Genomic DNA, 21240 nt, shown 5'->3' with positions numbered 1-21240 from the left:
AACACAGCAATGCAAATAAATCCTCAGTTAGTCCACGAGGTAGTTCTGCTTCAATTCCCAATAACTCTCTGGCCCTGCCTTCTAAATGTATGATTTTAAGCAAAGCACTTGACCATTGTACATCTCAATTTCTTCACCTGTAAAAAGGAAGCAGATCATTGGTTCTCAATTTTTGGAAATACATATTTTTCCAGGGGAAAAACTCCACAGATGATTCTAACACTCCTCTTCCTCCTCCCTGACCACATGCTCCCCGAACCCATCCAACTGTGAAAATGTTAAGATACCAGGTTATTTTCTGATATAACTTCAATATCCAGCAAACTCAACACTGCTTTCTAAAAATGAAGCATATAACCTTCACTGCAAAATAAAAATAAACTGCAAAATAAAAAATAAAAATGCAATGTTTCTTGTGAGAATTTTTTTAAAGTCCTCCTAACAACTTAAATCAGGTTTTCCTGACTTGTGTTTTAAGTCAAATCGCTTGGAGGCTTCTTATGCCTGAGCTTTCTTAAAGAAGGTGCAGTTTCAGCATGAATCACTGGAAAGGTGAAATAGCAGCTATGACACAAGATGAGACTGAGCCAGGCGGCCTAGGGCTCAATCCCCAGGTGGGGTCCATGGATAGCTGAATCTGAGGGGAAACAGACAGACATCCCTCAACCTCTGGCTTTCTATTCATTATTCTCTCTCAGTGCATAATATGCAGCATATGCCCTCATCCAAGAACACGAGTCACTTCAGGTAGACAACACTCAACAGTGTACATCACGAATTCATCTTTTTTTTTTTTTTTTTTTTTTTGAGACGTCTCACTCTGTTACTCCGACTGGAGTGCAGTGGCATGATCTCAGCCCACTGCAACCTCCGCCTCCTGGGTTCAAGCAATTCTTCTGCCTCAGCCTCCCAAGTAGCTGGGACTACAGGCGCGCACCACCACACCCAGCTAATTTTTGTATTTTTAATGGAGACAGGCTGTCACCATACTGGCCAGGTTGGTCTACATCACAAATTCAAAATCAGCAAAAGGAATGCAGGAAATGCTCAGGATACGCTGTTCAGCATAAAAGAAGGCAAAGTGTAATAAAATTTTATAAATATACATACATGTATTTGTATATATGTTTACATGCACAAGAAAAACACAGGCTGGACACAGACACTCACGCCTGTAATTCCAGCACTTTGAGAGGCTGAGGCAGGAGGATCTCTTAAGCCCAGGAGTTTGAGACCAGCCTGGGCAACACAGGGAGTCTCGTCTCTATAAAAAATTTTTTAAAAATTAGCCAGGCATGGTAGTACACATCCGTGATCCCAGCTACTCAGGAGGCTGAGGTAGGAAGATAGCTTGAGCCCAGGAAGTCGAGGTTGCACTGAGCTACAATTGCGCCGTGCTCCACTATATTCCAGCCTGGGCAACAGAGTAAGACACTGTCTCAAAAAAGAAAAGAGAAGAGGAAAAGAAAGAAGAAAGGAAAGAAAAGAAAAGCCATAGAAAATATCCCAAAAAGTTAATAGGAAGTGAAGGGATTTTCTTTACATACTTAACTGTATTTTCCAAATATTGTACATTGAGTATAATCCGAAAGAAAAATGAAAAGCTTTTTCTTTTTTAAGAGAGATAATAGTAATGATAACAGCTAGTATCTACTTGAGTGCACACTGTCAGGAATCATGCTAAGCAGGTCTCATTCAGTCCTCACCACAGTCTACGGGGTTGGGTATATGGAGAGAAGGGGATTCTGATTAAGCCCCCGTGACTCTACAAAGGGGTCTCCTGCAATGGGCACCTGAAAAAGCCTCGACTAGTAAAGGAAGAAGCTGTTTAAAAATGAAACAAGGAACCCAAATTTCTCAGGCAGTGTGAGCCTACACACGGAAAGAAGTCTCAGGCCTGGAGCGCAGGCAACTTTCTATTCTCCTGACAGCCCACCCAAGGGACATCAAGAGCCACAGATGTCATGATAGGTGTGTGAATGCTATAGAAGGAATGTTTGTGTCTCTCCAAAATTCATGTTAAAGACCTAACCTCCAAGGTAATGTTATTTGGAGGTGGGGCCTCTGGGAGACGATTAGGTCATAAGGGCAGAGCCCTCGTGAATATGAGTAGTGGCCTTATAAAACAGGCCTAAGGGAGTTCATTTGCCCCTTTCGCCATGTGACAACTCAATGAGAAGACAGAGGTCTATGAACCAGGAAGTGGGCCCTCACCACTGAACCTGCTGGCACCTTGATCTTGGACTTCTAGCCTCCTCTAGAGGCTGTCAGCAATAAATGTCTGTTGTTTACAAGCCACCCAGGCTAAGTATTTTTGTTATAACAGACTGAGCAAAAACAGTAAGCAAAACCAAAGAAGAGTTACTAAGAAATGGAATTCGGCATGCACTGGGGGTCACCTCACACAGGACCAGGAAGTGAGAAAGGCTGAGTAAGTCTCTGCCCCTAATCACTGAAAATGTGGGCACAGCCAGCCATAAAGGAATAATGTAAAATGAACTGCAAACTCCAAGGAGGCAGGGTTTCCTGCTGGGGAAAGCGAAGGGATGAACTACTGGAAAAAACTTTGCTGATGAGAAGAGTGAAGAGTGCCCATACCTACGGAGACCAAGTCAGGAGGGAGCAGGCTGATGATGATGATGAGGTATCTGCCAAGGACACTATTAGGAAACCTGAAACTTATCTTCCAAATGATGCCATTCCCTTCCCAAGAAGCACCGAGGTCCCTGTAACTGGGCACAAAGGCCACACTACCCAAAGTAAGAGAAAGTACTGAACAGTTTTCTCAGGTATTATATTCTAATGGGCTTGTCCTAGAAGGGGTTAATATGTCAAATTGTTCCCTGACACCCTCTTTGTACACTGCCACTACTCCACTTCCCTGTCCAGGGCAGGAGGAATGGCCTAGTTGGACCCAGGGCCCTGTCACTGCCCAGTGCACACCAACAGTGTTGGAGCACTCTGTTCCTCATCCAAAGGACAAAAAGACACCCAGTCCAAGAACACAGGACAAAGACAACAGTTTCTAGGCAGTAACTGACATTCTTAGTGCTACCATATTTTCCTTCTTCTTTGTTAAAGAATTCTGCTCGTGATTTTTAAAAGGAAAAGCCCAGAACTGACACAGCCTTTCAGAGATTTTTGTCAGCATCCCAGCACGAGCAAAGGCAAAGTCACCATCCCACTGTCTACAGCAACACCTGCAGGTCAAGAGCCTGAACTGCAGGTGCTATGAAAGTTGACACTGATGGCCCATGCCCAGGAAACCAACACCAAACCCTACTGTGAGGTCATCCAAAAAGCAAACCCTAACAGGCAGCTCTTGAGAAATGCCTGATTAGTGACTATGTCATAAGATGCTGCAGACTTTGCGCCCCTCTCTTCCACAGTGCTAATCATGTCTGCAGGCACTGGTCACCCAGTCTAGTGTTAAATAAACACTGAGGCTCAAATGGCACTTTTCACTTTTTACAAAGTCTTTACTATGAACAATTCTTTCTTTTTTTTCTTTTTCTTTTTTTTAAGATGGAGTCTCGCTCTGCTCTGTCGCCCAGGCTGGAGTGCAGTGGCACAATCTCAGCTCACTGCAACCTCCACCTCCCGGGTTCAAGCAATTCCACTGCCTCAGCCTCCTGTGTAGCTGGGATTACAGGCACGCACCACCACACCTAGTTAATTTTTTGTATTTTTAGTAGAGACAGAGTTTCACCATGTTGGTGAGGCTTGTCTCAAACTCCTGACTTCAAATGATCAGCCGGCCTCAGCCTCTAACAGTGCTGAGATTACAGGCATGAGCCACCACACCCAGCCTGAACAACTATTAAAACTGTAAAGTATCCTTACAGAATATAAGCACATTCTCTGATGCTATCTTGTGCAAATAGGGAAATATGTGTGTGCTCAAATTCTCTCTCTTCTCTGAGGAATAAGATGGGTTATTTACTTTGGGCCAGGCACGGTGGCTCACGCCTGTAATTCCGGCACTTTGGGAGACCGAGGCGGGTGGATCACCCAAGGTCAGGAGTTTCAGACCAGTCTGGCCAACATGTTGAAACCCTGTCTCTACTAAAAAAATACAAAAATTAGCCAGGCATGGTGGCAGGCACCTGCACTCCCAGCTACTTGCGAGGCTGAGGCAGGAGAATCACTTGGACCTGGGAGACGGAAGTTGCTGTAAGCCGAGATCATGCCATTGCACTCCAGCCTGGGCAACAAGAGCAAAACTCCGTCTAAGAAAAGAAAAAGATACGTTACTTTAAGCACTGGGGTGGGAGCATTTCTGATCTTCATTTGACATGTCCTGGCAGGAGCAAGAATGAAATTCAGGCCAGTTGTAGGTTATTAGTCAGGGAGATGCCAAAATCAGAGTGATGGTAAAATTAGGTCAAAATAAAATTTCCCCCAAATCACCCCAAAAATACTATAAATGAAACCTGTACTTTATTATGTATAAATAACAATGTATGCTGCAAGAGCTTTAGGGCAGAACACAGACACAAGGTTGCCAGGATCTGGGAGTCTGGCACCAATGGAAATGTCATTGTATTAGTCCATTCTCATGCTGCTATAAGGACATACCCAAGGTGGGGTAATTTATAAAGAAAAGAGGTTTAACTGACTCGCAGTTCAGCATGGCTGGGGAGGCCTCAGAAAACTTACAATCATGACAGAAGGGGAAGTAAACACATCCTTCTTCACATAGCAGCAGGAAGAAGTGCCGAGCAAAGTGGGAAAAGCCCCTTATAAAACCGTCTCATGAGAACTCACTATCATGAGAACCACATGGATATAACTGCCCCCATGATTCACTGCCTCCCACCAGGTCCCTCCCACGACACGTGGGGATTATGGGAACTGCAATTCAAGATGAGATTTGGGTGGGGACACAGCCAAACCATACTGGTCATCTATCTTGACTGTGGTGGTTACAAGACTACATTTGTCCAAAGTCATAAACTATTCTAAAAGGAATGAATTGTATTGTTACATAAATTATACTTTACTAAAACACAAAACAATTGTCTGTATACAGTAATGAACACCTTACAATAAAAATGCATATATAGAGGCAGGAGGATTACTTGAGCCCAGAAGTTCGAGTTCAGCCTGAAAAACACAGCAAGATCCTGTCTTTAAAAAAATAAAATTCAAAATACATATATACAAAATATAAATACATTATTTTTAATCTTGCTTCTTTCTTTCCCAGCACTTACCCTGAATTTATTTAAATTAAATAAGCATGTGATGTGACTTTACTGTAGTATACAAAAAAGGGAGTTTTTGCCTAATACTGGTTAGAACCAAAAAACGTGTCAAGTAAGAGTCATCAGATATCAGCAATCTAAGACTTAGATTCTTAGATTTTAGACAGAGTGCCCACAAAAGGTGATGCTTCTGTGTGGTCTTCTACAGAATAACTACCTTAAATTACTCAATTAAAAGAACTGCAGATCTACAGTTTACAGGATAAACCATCCTGAACACTGGTGGGAGGACTTGGGGTACAGCTAAAGGTAGAACAAGGAAAAGGATGGTCTTTCACATTCTATTTTCAAATCTGCTAAAACACTACATTTCAGGTATAACTAGAGATCGGTGCCACAACTTCCTGTTTTGTTCAAGGAAAACAAGTAACTGAAGCTGAGAATGTTCCAGTCCTTGGAAATGTTTGATTAGGATTCTTGCGGTACCAGTCTATTCTGAACAAAGAGCTACCAAGTAGAAAGGTTAGCTTTTCTGAAACATATCCAAGTCTTCACTCTTTACTTATTTTTAAGGTAGAACTCACAAAACTAACTGTAATTCTAACCCAGAACAAAATTCATTGGTTCAAGAATTTTAAAATAGGGTCTCTACAAAACAACAAAGTAGCTATTCTAGTCTATTACTCAGAAATCAAAACCAATCCCCTCTTTTCATTTTTTAGAGATCATAAAAGGAATACAAAAAAATTACTAAAACAAGATAAATGGTCATTACAGAAAAATTAGAAAATATAGTAAGGGACAAAGATAGAAATGAAGAACACTCACAATTCCACCACTCTGTGATTACTACTACTATTTTCTTCCAGCTTTTTTTCTACATATATAATTTTTAAAGTTTTCAAATTTGATATTAGACTATATAGTTTGAATTCTCCCCTTCTCACTTAACATTATATCACGAAAATATTTGTATAAGTCAAGGTTCCATCAAAGAAACAGAAGCAGCAGATATAGTCAGCCCTCGCCATCCATGGGTTCCATATCCCAAATCAAAATAGTCCCAAAAAATATTTATCGAAATATTTGCTGGAGATCAAAAATATTCCCAAAAAAACGCCAGGCATGGTGGCTCACACCTGTAATCCCTGCACTTTACGAGGCTGAGGCGAGTGGATCACTTGAGCTCACCAGTTCGACACCAGCCTGGGCAACATGGTAAGACCCTATCTCTACAAAAAATACAAAAATCAGCTGGGCAAGGTGGCGCACGCCTGTAGTCCCAGCTACTTGGGAGGCTGAGGTGGGAGGATCGCTTGAGCTCAGAAGGCAGAGGCTGCAGTGAGCCAAGATCATGTCACTGCATTCCAGTATGGGCAACAGAGCAAGACCCATATCAAAAAAAAAACAAAAATCCAAAAATTTGAAAAAAAAAAAAAAATGGATCGTTTTGTCTGTGCTGAACACGTACAAACTTTTTGTCATTATTCCCCAAATAATACAGTGTAACAACTATTTACACAGCATTTACATTGTATTAGGGATTGTAAGTAATCTAGAGATAATTTAAAGTATATGGGAGAATGTGCATAGGTTATACACAAATATTATACTGTTTTATATGAGACCTAGGCATCCATGAATTTTGGTATCCACGAGGGACCTGGAACCAATCCCTTGCAGATACCAAGGGATAAGTGTATTCATTAAGAGAGTTACTGCAAGAAATTGGCTTACATGATTGTGGGGGCTGGCTAGGCCAGTCTGAAATCCACATAGCAGGCCAATGTGGAACTCTCCAGAAACTGAGTGCAGCTGCTGTCCATCGGAGAAATTTCTTCTACTTCAGGGGAGCTCTGCTGTGCTCTTCAGGCTTTCAGCTGATAGATCAGGCCCACTCAGATCACCTAGGACAATCACCCTTACTTAAAGTCAACCAATTATTAACTTGCATCACATCCACAAAATACCTTGACAGCCATGCCAAGATGAGTGTTTGACTGAATAATCAGGACTGTAACTTAGCCAAACTGACAAATGAAACTGACCATCACAATAACCATGTCAGTAGTCTTTAAAAGCATTTTATAAATTTATTTATCCATTCCCTTACTATAGAAATTCAGCATCCTTCCAAAATTTTGCTAATATAAGTAATGTTGGAATAAATAGAACTGAAGTGAACAATGCTATAGACTGAATGTTTGTGTCCCAAAATTCCTATGGTAAATCTTAATCCCAAGATACTGGGATTAGTATTTTGGGAGGTGATTAGGGCTCTGCCTTCATGACTAGAATTAGTGCCCTCATAAAAGACTTGAGAGAGTTCTCTCACCTCTTCCACCATTTGAGGACACAGCAAGGTAACTATGAATCAGAAAGTGGGCCCTCACCAGACACTGAATCTGCCAGTACCTTGACCTTAGACTTCCAGTCTCCAGAACTGTGAGCAATAAATTTCTGTAGTCTATAAGCCACCCAGGCTATATTATTTTGTTATAGCAGCCTAAGCGGACTATGACAAACAACTTTGTATATTCAATCTTCATTCTTACATCTGATTATTTTACAGGAAGACTACTAGTAAGGAGGCTGCACATAGAAAGAACTCCAAAAAACCTCATAGGATCCCCTTGCGTCTTTGGCTGAATACAAAACTGCACATGTGTAAAGTGCAACTCCATGAGACAAGCAGGAAACCTGGGTAACTGACATGGACAATCCCTAGAGCTAGGAGACGTTCAAGCCTCAACCAGCCAGAATGGAAAGACCTCACTAACAGCTGCAGCACTCAGAAGCCCCAAAAAGGCATGTCTTAGAAGACTAAGCTAGCTTTAAAATAAAAGTACCCTGGACACAGCTTAACAAAGCTGAAAAACAAGTCCAGACACATCAGTGCACACCTATAATCCCAGCACTTTGGTAAGCAAAGGTGGGAAGATCATTTGGGACCAGGAGTTCAAGATTAGCCTGAGTAACATATTAAGACTCCATCTTTACAATCAATTGATCAATCAATACAAATAAAAAACAAGCTTCAAAAAGATCATTCTGATCAGCAAATAAATTAATTGCCTGCAAGAACAAAACTCAACACTCAACAGAAGAAATCAAAACCCAGAGACTCGACAGTATAACATTCATTAATGTCTAGCATCCAATAAAAAATTATCAGACATTTGAAAGAAAAAGAAAATGTAACCCAAAATCAGAAGAAAACTCAATCCATAGAAATAAACCAAGAAATCACAGAGATAATGGAATTAGCAGATAAAGACTTTAAACTATTATAAGTATATCGAAGGATTTAAAGGCAAACCAAGGTAGAAATCGAAGCCATAAAAAACAATCAAAGGGAACCTGCAGGGCTGAAAAATAAACTATCTGAAATTAAGAACTTATTAGATGAGTTTAACTGAAGATTACACACTAAAGGAGAAAAGACAGTAAAGTTGAAGGCAGGTCAACAGAAAATATTCCAAAGGAAGGACAAAGAGAAAACAGACCTCCTAAGTGTGTGTGTGTGTGTGTGTGTGTGCGCTCAAACGTCCCCAAATAATACAAACACAAGGAATATCATGCCTGAGTAAATCTTAATCAAATTGCTCGAACTAATGATAATAAAGGAACTGATATAACAACAGAATGGGGATATTTCACACACAGGAGAAAAAAGAATGTCTACTCACTTCTCATCAGAGACAGTACAAGCTAGAAGACAATGGAATGATAGTCTTTAAAATGTTTAAAGAAAAACAAAAACAATAAAAAAGAGTCAACCTGCAATTCTATAACCAGCAAAAATATCCTCAGAAAGGGAAGATGAAATAAAGGCATTTTCAGACAGAAAAGCTGAAAGAATTCACTATCAGCAGATCTGCACTGTAAAAAATACTTTAAAAAGATCTGCAAGGAAATATCAGATGTCTGCCTTCCACCCTATACTCCCACTTCCAATCTCTAAATCCTTATTTCACCCCTTCTCATCCAGAGCTCCATATTCAAGAGCTGCTCCCCTTCTCTATCAGCTTGGTTCTGCCATCAAACAATTGTTTTCTCTGAACTCCATTAGTCAGCCTGGACTTTAAGACTCTGCAATCTTGCCCCTCCTGTCTTTACAAAACTTATTTTCTCTTACTCCATATTTTATAAGCCATTCCAAGTTGTTCACTTTGCTTCATTAACTAGAAAAAAAACCCAAAAACTCCCCCACAGCCTAGGCAATACAGCAAGAAAATATTTTTAAAATTTAGCCAGGTATAGTGGCAGACATCTCTACAAAAAAATTACAAAATTAACCAGATGTGGTGGTGCATGCCTATGGCCCCAGCTACTCAGGAGGCTGAGGCGAGAGGACTGCTGGAGCCCAAGAGTTCAACTCATATATTGCGCTATGATCACGCCACTGCACTCCAGCCTGGGCAACAGAGTAAGATCCGGTCTCTATTAAAAACTGTGCAAGCACACAAACAATCTCCCCCAAAACAGGTCAGAAAGAGAGTACAGGAGTGAGAAAAACAGAAGAGAACTCAAGGTGGCGGGGATTTGGGGGGACACAGGTGACCCATCCTATCAAGGAGGGAAGAGAGTGAATTTTCCAAAAAAAAAAACAAAGCAGGCCAGGAGACTCGTGGCTGTCTTGTAGACACTGCTACAACTCCCACACAAGAAGGGATCAGCTCTTCTCACTCAGACTGTAAGTTTAGAGTACCCACGAAACATAACTCCTAAAAAGTGAGTACAAGTACAGCAAGAGGCTTGATTCAGGGAAACCTTATGTCATATTCAAGCTCTACTGCTCATTAGCTGCTTGACCATCGGCTCATTTAAAATTCACAACAGCTCTATGAGACAGGTACTATTATTATCACCTACATTTTATAGAGAAGAAAACTGAGACACAGAAAGGTTATACTGCTTGCTCAAGGTAACACATTCAGGAAGCGACATAGCCAGGATGTGAATCCAGTCCCCTAAAACAGACTGTCATTTCAGGTGTCCATTATACCTCAGGCATGATGAGCAAATCCTAGCAGTGCTCCTGCAGAGAGAAAAACACAATCGAGCTGCTGAGGCTAAGCCTCTAAACAAAGATAAAGTTAGGTCTTTGTGAGAGGAGTCAAGTGCTCTAATTTTGGCTCCGGATCTCAAATGGTTGTATGACTATTGACCTTACCTAATGAGGGAACTGACCTTAAGCCAACTGACCTACCATCCTACATAACTGAAAGACTGTAATGCAGCAGTTTACAAATATGAAGAGCTAAATAAATACTGAGATCAAGAATTGATGTGTTACAAACTAAGAATGAATTATGGACAAACCCAAACACCAGATGTTAAGCAAAAAAGAAGGAAGCTGCAAAGTAGAAATTCCCACCTGGGAAGAACTGGTGGTTCCCTAGGGACTTCAGCAGCACCAGCAACTGCTCCTGGAGCTTCTGCCTCCTGTGAGCCATGGGCCATTTCCTTCGCAGGGTCCTGTGGGCCTGGAGGCTGCACTTTCTCTACTTCCTGACGCCCACCCAATTCTGTGGTGGAGTCAATCTCTATTTCCTGGACTGGAACTGGGACTGGCTCCTTCTCAGCTGCAGCAGCTGACACAGTCTTGGCCTCTTCTTCTTCCTTTCTTCTGATTTTCTCTTCAAGTTCCTGCCTTCTCTTCTCATCATCCTGACGGGCCATGTGGTCAAAGGTTTTGAATACCTAAAATCAAACAGCAATCCAGCAATCAGTTCATCTGCCCAATACTGTACCACATACCTTGTAGAAATGTGGTAAAATCTGTGAAGGAGAGAACTAAAAGCCATAAACTGACAAGTTTTCCCACTGGCAAAATGGAAATGCACTGTCACTTCACCAAAAGCTGACAGGTAAACAGTGTTTAACAGGAGGATTCCAAAATCAACGAAATCAAAAACTTACAAGCCAAGGCTAACAATATTTACATACCTAAAAGATGTACAGTTACATGGTCTTTGTTGTCCTTATTTTACAGACCCCAGTCTTGTTCATAATGCAAAGAATACACGGTCCTGGTACAACTGTGGGTTATAAAGCCACCAAAATTCAGACGCACAAATGAAACATGAAAATATGGCTGAACTTCAATTCCCACAATGGAACCAGGTTTACTGGACTGCTGCTATTTTTCACCACACTGCATGGACATTCAATTCAACAAACATCTACTATGTGCCTACAGTGTGCAAGAAACACACACGCACAAAAAACATCAAAATGATTTCTGCTGCCTCCTAAGAACTCAAAATTCTGGTGTGTAAACAAGTTCTTAACCTTTTCTGGGAAACAGTCACACCCATGAAGGTGCTAGGACCTCTCTACCAAAAAAGTACAGTCAAGACATACCCACACATGAAAACTCTGATACAAGAGAGGGCGTGACAAAGCCCTCAATTCCCTGTCAGAGTATGGGTGGGAATGAGCATGTCTGGCGAAAGAAATCTAGGGAGACTTCTTGGAACAAGGAGGATCCCAGTTAGACCTTGAATGAGAGGCACATCTTCCACAGGGAACCACTGGAAGAAATGCCATAGCTCCAAGAATAGGCTTGTCAAGGAAGGGCAAAAGCTCTTGCAATAACTGGAGGGAGGAAAGGCTGAGAGAGCAACCTGGGACATGGGTGGGAGTCAGATTCCAAGAGGCTAGAATGCGGACAGGTATTAAATAACAATGTTCTGTGCGCTGCGCAGGCAGTCAAAAGGGTGCTAACAGACTAACTGTGTCAAATTATTCTACAAACATTCTCTCAAAACCCTCACAAAAATACTGTGAAGAAGACAGCATCAACATTTCAAAAATGAGAAAAAATAAGGCTTGGAAGGGTTACGTAACTTGCCCCAGCTCCTGCTGGCAAAAGAAGTAAAAAAATTACGCAGCAGACACCAAACAGTGCGGGGAGATGATGATTTGGCAGAGGGGAAAAAAATCAATAAAATCCTAAAAGGTTAAAAACTGGAAACAACACCAGAACCATTTTTACTTCTCCAGATAACCTGAAGCCCTGACTTGATTCTAACATTAGTGTCTCTACCGCTTTGAGTCCACTGCTATCAGAGTTGCTTATCCTCCTGATACTCCAGATCTTCATCTTCACTCCACAAAAGCAAAGCAACAAGATCTCTCTCTCAACACCTGAGACTTCTAACACAGAACCCCCAGACTTAATAGTCCTCACCATCTTGCTGCCTCTGCTCACTCAGTACATCAGGCCTTCTCTGACCTACCCATTCACACCACCAGGAAGTGCTACCACTGCCAACCTCCCAACCATCACATGTTCTCAGTACTCATTCTAGAGTCATAGAACATAGAGCTGGAAGAGAACTTCAATCTGTAACCTCCAATCAATCTTCTCAGCTGACAAGAGGTGAAGTAACTCTCCCAAGATTTCCCAACAATTTACGTGAGGAACAGGATGTAGCTAGCTTTCCTGATTCTAGTTTCGAGGACTTCTACAAAGGAGCACTTCTCAAAGTGGACTCCAAAAAAAACAGCATTATCGATTATAAAGAATGGCTTGTTGGTCTAAACTATTTTTGTCTTAAAACATACTAATGTATTATAAAGTGGAATGCAATTTTCACATACATCATTCCTACTGAGGTTCTTCAAGCTGTGTATCCAGGCTACGCAAACTTTTAGGAGAAAACGTATGAGCTGCCTAACTCTACACCAACACTGTACTCCCCAAAATATTAAGGGAACGCTTTGAAGTTCCACAATGATGCAGCCCAGCACTCCCATCCAAATTCTTCTCTGCCTATATTCAGCAGAGACACCAAGCATCCCACTTCTGGTGGGGGTGGAGGGGCAGACCACAGGAAGGAGTCTTATGCCATCAAGTTAGGGACAGAAAAAAAAAAAAAAAAACCCTAAGAGGCAGATGAGTAGGAGTGGGGAGGTCAGGAGATCACCTACTACCACGAAGAAATAATGTTATGCTAGTACCAAGTCACTCAGTCTCACGCAGTGTTGTCCCACCCCACAATAAAACCCTTGTCAATACTGAAATCACCTTTACAAACCTGTCAAATGAGCTTTTGTGGATAAAAGAACAGGTTCTGGCCAGGCGCGGTAGCTCATGTCTGTAATCCCAGCACTTTGGGAGGCCGAGGCGGGTGATCACCTGAGGTCAGGAGTTCAAAACCAGCCTGGCCAACACGGTGAAATCCCATCTCTACTACAAAAATACAAAATAAAAATACAAAAATTAGCCGGGCATGGTGGTGCATGCCTGTAATCCCAGCTACTCGGGAGGCTGAGGCAGGAGAATCACTTGAACCTGGGAGGTGGAGGTGCAGTGAGCCAAGATTGCGCCACTGCACTCCAGCCTGGGCAACAGAATGAGACTCCATCTCAAAAAAAAGAAAAAAAAAAAAAAAAACAGGTTCACAGGATTCACCCTGATCTACCCAACCAAAATATCCAGGAATATGTGCTTTTAAAAGTTCCTTGGCCGGGTGCAGTGGCTCACACCTGTAATCCCAGCACTTTGGGAGGCCGAGGCAGACAGAACACAAGGTCAGGAGTTCGAGACCAGCCTGGCCAACATGGTGAAACCCCATCTCTACTAAAAATACAAAAATTAGCCAGGCGTGGTGGCGCACGCCTGCAATCCCAGCTACTCGAGAGGCTGAGGCAGGAGAATTGCTTGAACCGAGGAGGCGGAGGTTGCAGTGAGCTGAGATCATGCCACTGCACTCCAGCCTGGGCGACAGAGTAAGACTCCATCTCGAGGAAAAAAAAAAAAAAAGAAAAAAGTTCCTTAAGCGATGCTGATGGTTGAGAACCACTTCCAGAAAACATGACACCTCTCTTAACCATCTGCTGGAGACTGCTGTCCCCTTGGTTTCTGTGAAACTTATTGCTCTCCACCAAGATTATTCCCCAAGGCCTGTTCTTCACCTTTGGCTCTTCTCTCTCCCTCGGACCACTACAGTTGCTCTAGCTCCCAAAAGATCTAGTCCAGTAATTCCAATAGCCTATGGGCAGGGACTCCTATCTGCAACTTCAAGTTCAACCTGTCTAAAACTGAACTTTTTCCCCTAAACCCAGGTGACAGTTCAGTTAATGCATTATCACTATTCCAGTCACCCAAGTTGAAACCTTGGATCATCTTTGACCCATCCCTCCCCTTCCTCCATCCCTGCTCCCCATCTCCACTACTTCATTAGACTGGTCACCAAATCCTAACCTATGGAAGTGTCTTATAAGAGGTGTTACCAGGTAAATGAGTTACCAGGTAAATGAGTGCTCTGTCAGTTCATCTGTGAAACAAAGACCAACCTCTCAGGTTATGTTAAGGGTTAAATAAGATAACGAGCCCAGAATATAAAACATCTGGTACTATACGTATTACTCAGTATATACTCCTTTCTCCTCCACACCTTTCTGCAAACTGCAATCATCCTAGACAAAAGTGTTCTCATACTACTACGGAATGGTTAAATAATAGAACAGAAAGATTTGGAATCCACAAAACGAAATGTTTAGTTCCAGCTCTACGGTGAACTGGCTGTGTGTTCTTGGTCAAATCACTTAACCTTGCTGAATTGGTACGTAAACTTGAAACTTATCTATTTCACAGAGACACTGAAGATCAAATGGCAAGACTTCATTAACCTGCCATAAGATCCTGCTAAAGGCCACCTCCAACAGCTCTCTCATCACTAAGATGGCACTTATGCCACTGACAAGGACGAGGAATAGCCTTAAGTTCTGAAATTGAATCCTAACGGAACCCCATTCCTCATTTGGCCCTATTACCCTGGTAGCTACCAAGACATTCAAAGCTTTGGCTTCTGCTGAGGAAAGTAACATCTAATCAACCTGCAGCATGCATTAAGACTTCGGGAGGAAACATCTGAAGCACTTTATAAACTGTAACATCTAGAGAACTGGGGGAGGTATCATCAGCATTTCTATCTTCTTGGGTTTCTACAAATAGGCTTAATGCTTGGCTGAATAGTTTCTTTTAATCTCATCAGAAGTCCCACCTCTCTTATAAAACCTTCTTCACTTCTCAACCATCATTTCTATTTCTTTTCTTTACAATGGGCTCCATCAAATAATTGCCCTTACAAAGTTTTCTATTACTTTCTGGGTTTTCTCTCTTTAACTGTAAGTGTCACAAGGAAAGAGAAACCGTTACTTAAACACCCGTATCACCCGTACCTGTGGCAACTAAGAGTGTAAACTACATTCAGCAAACGGTTGCTTACCACTACATTCAAAAGTGCCCATTCAACTTCACTGAATGAGTACTGTCAGCGTTTCCAACATACAATAAACTTAACCTGGAAAGTACAGAATTAAGTTCAAATGAAATTTTAATAATCACTACAATGACAGTCTTTGACCTGGGAAGTCACATTTCAAACAAGCGGCCACACCCATTGATCAACACAATGCCTCCGTCATCCCCGCCAGCTCAAGTCTTTGGTAGTTCTGGGGCATGCACGTTTCTGTTGCTGTAAATGTCCTTCCTTCTGTCTGGCCTGCATGGATTTCGCTCCCTGACTAGCAGCCCCCAGCACCGTGAGGGGTACGCGCTGCCGGGTGCTGAGTAGGGCTCTTAACAGTCGGCTTACTACTTCTGAAACCTCAGGACGTCCGGAGCGAACCCCGGCTGCTCCCTCAGCGGAATAAGCTGACATCCAATCCGCGCTTCAAATTACTGAAGCCATTCTCGCAAGCTCAACCCCAGGACACCAGGAAAAGGAGGAAACAGGCTGGGAGAGCTTGGAGGAGCGGGCGCCAGGAGTCAGGGCAGGCTGGGGGCGGCGGCTCCCCAGACCGCAGGCCCGGCCGCCTCACCTGCAGCACCAGGGCCTGCGCGGCCCCGGGCGGGAAGCCCATGCGGTCCGATGGGTGGCGCAGCAAGCGATAGAAGTCTGTCTTGCGGTAGAGGAAGCCAAAGAGAACGCGCAGGAAATCCTGGACGTTGCCCACGTGCTGCAGGATGCCCAGAAGGGCCTGGTCATACAGCTCGGCCGCCCCTGGCTCCATGTCGCCTCCCGCCCTAGGTACGCTTCACACACACAGCGCCGCCCCAGACCTGTCGACTGGCCACTTCCGGCGTCCGCAGCCAACGGCTCCGCCGGACGGCACGGCTGCGGAACTTCCGGTCTGTGCTCGTTCGGCCCTCGCGGCCCCGGGATGTTTTCCCCGGACCCAGCTGCCCCACGGGCTTTGCCTTGAGGTGGTCTTCGACAAAAGAGCCCAACAAGGGCAGCAAGGAGGTTCCTACGCGGAAGGAGGCCCGTGGCTGCTGCTGCGCTGCGGTGGCTTGACCGCCATGTTTGAAGCGGGCGGAAAAAAATTATGGTGCGTGCAGTGTCACGTGACTGCTCGGATTTTAGTCACGTTGTCTGTGGATCCTTTCTTATTTCTGTGTTGAATTCCAGCCTGGGTATTCGGAACCTATGGTTAAAGCTGGGGCTACGGTAAGCTTTTTGTTAGTGAGCCAGATACGGGAAAATGCGTATATGTGGGATGTATGGGTTTCTCATTAACAGATCTGTGAGTTAAACTCAGGGCGTTGCATCAGAAGAAAATCAAGATGAAGAAAAGAAAGAGTGAATGCATTCACGTATATTAAGTGGAAAGAGCTAGATTCAGAATAGAGAATCTGTATGCCATCGTTGTGAAATATGTACGTGTATGTGTGTGTATAGTATGTATATACATATATACGTCATATATACATGTGTTGTTAGTGTCTGTCAAAGTATAATCTTAAGTAAAAAGCATGACGCTCATACAAATATATCATGAACACATATCCAAGATTTCTTCAGCAAATTAACAATGATATGGTAGAGCTGGTTCAAAAGCATTTTGAGGAAGTGGACAATAAACATTTTGACAAAGCATTAGAGTAAGATTAGGTTGGATACAAAGCTGGCTGGTGTTCTACAAGATGATAAAACCATAGGTTGTCATTTCTAATGGAAAGAAATGATTTGCACCTCTTCTAGATTAAAACATGCAAGTTAACATGTCTTCATAGTATATAAGCTTTAATGAATTGTAAATAAAATCAAACTCAGGTAAATTGCCCTAGAACAGTGGTTCTGAAACTCTTGATTTAGGAACCATTAATCCTCTTAAAATTTGTTGAACATTCCAAAGAACATTTGTTGATATGGGTTATGCTTATCAATATTTACCACATTAGAAATTAAAACTTAGAAAATGTTTAAATATTTATTTACTCATTTTTAAATGACCATAAAACACATTACATGTTAACATACTTTTATGCAAAAAATAATGTTCTTCAATAAAAGTTTAGCGAGAGGAGTAACATAGTTTTACATTTTTGCAAATCTCTTTAGTGAGCTTACTAGAAGACAGCAAGATTTGGCCGGCACAGTAGCTCACGCTTGTAATCTCAGCACTTTGGGAGGCCGAGGCAGGAGGATCAGGAGTTCGAGACCAGCCTGGCCAACACAGTGAAACCCTGTCTCTACTAAAAATACGAAAATTAGCTGGGCGTGGTGGTGGGTGCCTGTAATCCCAGCTCCTCGGGAGGCTGAGGCAGGAGAATCGCTTGAACCCGGGAGGCAGAGGTTGCAGTGAGCCGAGATTGCACCACTGCATTCCAGCCTGGGTGACAGAGCTAGACTCCGTCTCCAAAAAAAAAAAAATAGAAGACAACAAGGTTCTCACATCTGCATTCACTGCAACATAATTTGCACTATGTTGTTTTGATTGAAGTATATGAAAACATGCAACCTCACACAGACAGTTGCAAATAAGAGGAATATTTTGTCTTTTCAAATAAATGTGGTTATTTGTCTTTAAAATGACATCAAAATTCTTCTACAAGTGATAGTTTCCATTTTTTTTATTTTTAAGAGGCAGGGTCTCCCTCTGTCACCCAGGCTGGAATGTAATGATGTGATCATAACTAACTGCAGCCTTGAACTCTTGAGCTCAAGCAATCCTCCTGCCTCAGCCTTCTGAGTAGCTGGAACTACAGGCACATGCCACTGTGCCTGGCTAATTTTTAAATTATTTTTGTAGAGACGAGGTTGGGCCTACATTGTTCAGGCTGGTCTGAAACTGATGGGCTCAAGCGATCCTCCCCTCTCAGCCTCCCAAAGTGCTGGAATTATAGGTGTGAGCTGCTGCACCCAGCCCTATAACTGGTAGTTTCTTAAAGGTTACTTGCCATATGGAATCTAAAACTGTATCTATAGACTTTTCATACTCTGTTACATTAATATCGATTGATCTGTCTTTCACTTTGAATGGATCTTTAATAAATGCATGATTTTATACTATCATGCATTAATTAGTCATTTGAAAATATTGGTCCACTGTGTTACACAGCTCTTCCAAATGTTCACTCGTTTCATGCAACGAGCATATCTTGCCCCCAGATCTTGGTTTCTAATATCATTTCATTATATAATATCAAAAAATAACATTTGTTAGAATTACCACTAAACTCATCAGAGAAGTCTTTATTTATTGACAAGCACTCAAGCTCATGGAAGCAGGATATGGGTTTTTTGAATTCTAGTTTTAGCTTAAAAACTTGAACTTTATTATTGGAAGTAGATACAATCAATTATTTTTCTTGAAGAGACAGGCTCACTTCATTCTGTCATTCAAGTAAAAATGATGCTCTGTGACTTGTTCAACTGGCAACTCAATCACACAAGTGCTTTGCATCAATGCAACCATTTTGCTTCAGTATGAGGCAGACATGTCTTATGTGTACTTGTCTTTTCATCACACACTATTAAAAAGACTTGTTCTCAAGTGGAGAAGCTTTAATGAAACAACTTTTAATAAAATTAATAATTAAATGCTATCAAGAGCATTCTTAAGTGAAACTGAACATTTTTAACCTGTAAGTGTAAGGCAGTGCATACTAGTCGAGTTTGGTGTCTGTTATGGACTGAATGTGCCTGCCCCCCACCAGATTCATATGTTGAAGCCCCAGTCCTCGGTGGGACTATATTTGGAGTCACATTGGTGATTAGAAGGGCCTTTAAAAGATACTTAAAGGTTAAATGAGGTTATAAGGGTGGGACCTTAACCCAATGGAACTAGTATCCTCATAAGAGGAGAAGGAGACACTAGAGATTTCACTCTGCACACACACAGAAGAAAGGCCATGTGAGGACACAGTGAGATTGCTTCAAGCCAGAAAGAGAGCTCTCACCAGATGCTAACACCTTGGTCTTGGATTTCTGGCCTCCAAGACTGTGAGAGAATAAACGTGTTTTTTAAGCCACCCAGTCTATGGTACTTTGTGACAGCAGCAAGCTAGGACAGTCCCCTGCCTTGATTCCTGCGGAGACACTTGCAGTTTTACCTGCCATTGCTTTTGCACCATCATTGTAAATGTCAACATAGTAAAAAACAAATAACATCATAGTACTGTTATTTTTACCTTCGAGGCCCCCCAGGGCCACATACTACACTCTGAGAATCACTGCCCTAGAGAATTAATGAATCTCGGGCGAGCCTGTTATATAATTCCTCAGTATAACTGAAATGACATGCACTCATCTTCTTGCTATATTAAAGTTTTGAATAATTTTCTTTAGCACCTAAAGGAAGAAATGGAACAGACGCTGCATCTGGAAAAGGGAAATTGAGGGAAACACTATAAAATAGGAGAAAAACTTACTCTTGTATTTGATACCATATACATGCATTACGTATTCAAAAAGTAAATAAAATATCTTTTTTTTTTTTTTTTTGAGACAGAGTCTCGCTCTGTTGCCCAGGCTGGAGCGTAGTGACGCAGTCTCAGCTCGGCTCACTGCAAGCTCCATCTCCTGGGTTCACGCCATTCTCCCACCTCAGCCTCCCCAGTAGCTGGGACTACAGGCGCCCACCACCACACTCAGCTAATTTTTTTGTATTTTTAGTAGAGACGGGGTTTCACCTTTCACAAGATGGTCTCGATCTCCTGACCTTGTGATCCACCCGCCTCAGCCTCCCAAAGTGCTGGGATTACAAGCGTGAGCCACCGTGCCTGGCCAAAATATCTTTTAAATTGAGTGGAAAGCTAAACATGATGTCATAACACGGTCCAGCAGTCATGCTCTTATGTATTTACCCAGCTTATTTGAAAACTATGTCCATACAGAAATCTACATGCAAATGTTTATTGCAGCTTTACTCAAAATTGCCAAAAGTGGGAAGCAACCACCTTCCCTCAACAGGTGACTGAATAAACGAACGGTAGTACGTTCATAGAATGAAGTACTGTTTTCAGCAATAAGAAGGAATAAGCTGTCAATCAATAAAAAGATATGGGTTAATCTTAAATGCATATTGCTAAGAGATAGATACCAGTCAAAAAATGCTACCACCCAATTATATGACATTCTGAAAAATGCAAAATGTAGAAACAGTAAAAGATCAGTGGTTGTCAGGGTTTGGGTGTGAGAAAAGGTTGAATGATGCACAGGGAATTTTTTAGGATGTAAAATTATTCTGTATGATAGTAATGATAGATACATGACACTGCACATTTGTCAAAACCCATAGAAATTTATAGCACCAAGAGTAAACCTTAATATATGCAGTCTTTTAAAAAATCACTTAGGAGATTGGGGGATCCCAGAATGGGTTGCAGAATGTGACAGAACAATCTTAACTGTGTCATAGATGTATGAAACAACCTCACTGAAGGGATGACAGAAAGAGATGCTGTCCTAAGTAACTTTGGAAATGAGCAGAGTCTGTAAGACTAAAGACAAAAGGAACTGTATATAAACACTGAAATCTAGTTGATACAATTATTCCTAACAGGGGTAGGGGTTATCAATTCTGAAACCACTAGATAAGTATAGTGGAAATGAACAATTAAGTAAATGGTTGAGGGTGGTGGGATCCAGGTTTCTCACTGGTGGAGTGAGAGGGTTTTAAATAAGCAGGGGAAGGAGGCTAGAATGATCCATGTGGTAATAGTTCAGAGTTAGAAATTCATCCTTATAGATACAGATGGCTATGTGTAGAACTATTTATAGAAATGTGT

General features: G+C 42.0%; 2 protein-coding genes across 3 annotated transcripts in view; one reads left to right on the top strand and one right to left on the bottom strand.

Moving 5' to 3' along the window:
• Nucleotides 1-16530, bottom strand: part of NUDCD3 (NudC domain containing 3) — a 110737-nt gene extending 94207 nt beyond the window's left edge. For both annotated transcript variants that reach the window (XM_032758185.2, XM_058445243.1), the window contains exons 1-2: nucleotides 16047-16530; nucleotides 10588-10913 (exon numbers count right to left, since the gene is read on the bottom strand). In XM_032758185.2, coding sequence (XP_032614076.1) covers nucleotides 10588-10913; nucleotides 16047-16238 — 518 coding nt within the window. In that variant the 5' untranslated portion in view covers nucleotides 16239-16530. The remainder of the gene's footprint in view (nucleotides 1-10587; nucleotides 10914-16046) is intronic.
• The window catches only part of OGDH (oxoglutarate dehydrogenase), a 486510-nt gene that overhangs the window by 245285 nt on the left and 219985 nt on the right, over nucleotides 1-21240 (top strand). The window lies entirely within an intron of this gene.

This window comes from Hylobates moloch, unplaced genomic scaffold (assembly GCF_009828535.3).
Source record: "Hylobates moloch isolate HMO894 unplaced genomic scaffold, HMol_V3 SCAFFOLD_1, whole genome shotgun sequence".
NCBI classification, from domain to species: Eukaryota; Metazoa; Chordata; class Mammalia; order Primates; family Hylobatidae; genus Hylobates; species Hylobates moloch.
This window is presented reverse-complemented; position numbering and strand designations above follow the sequence as displayed.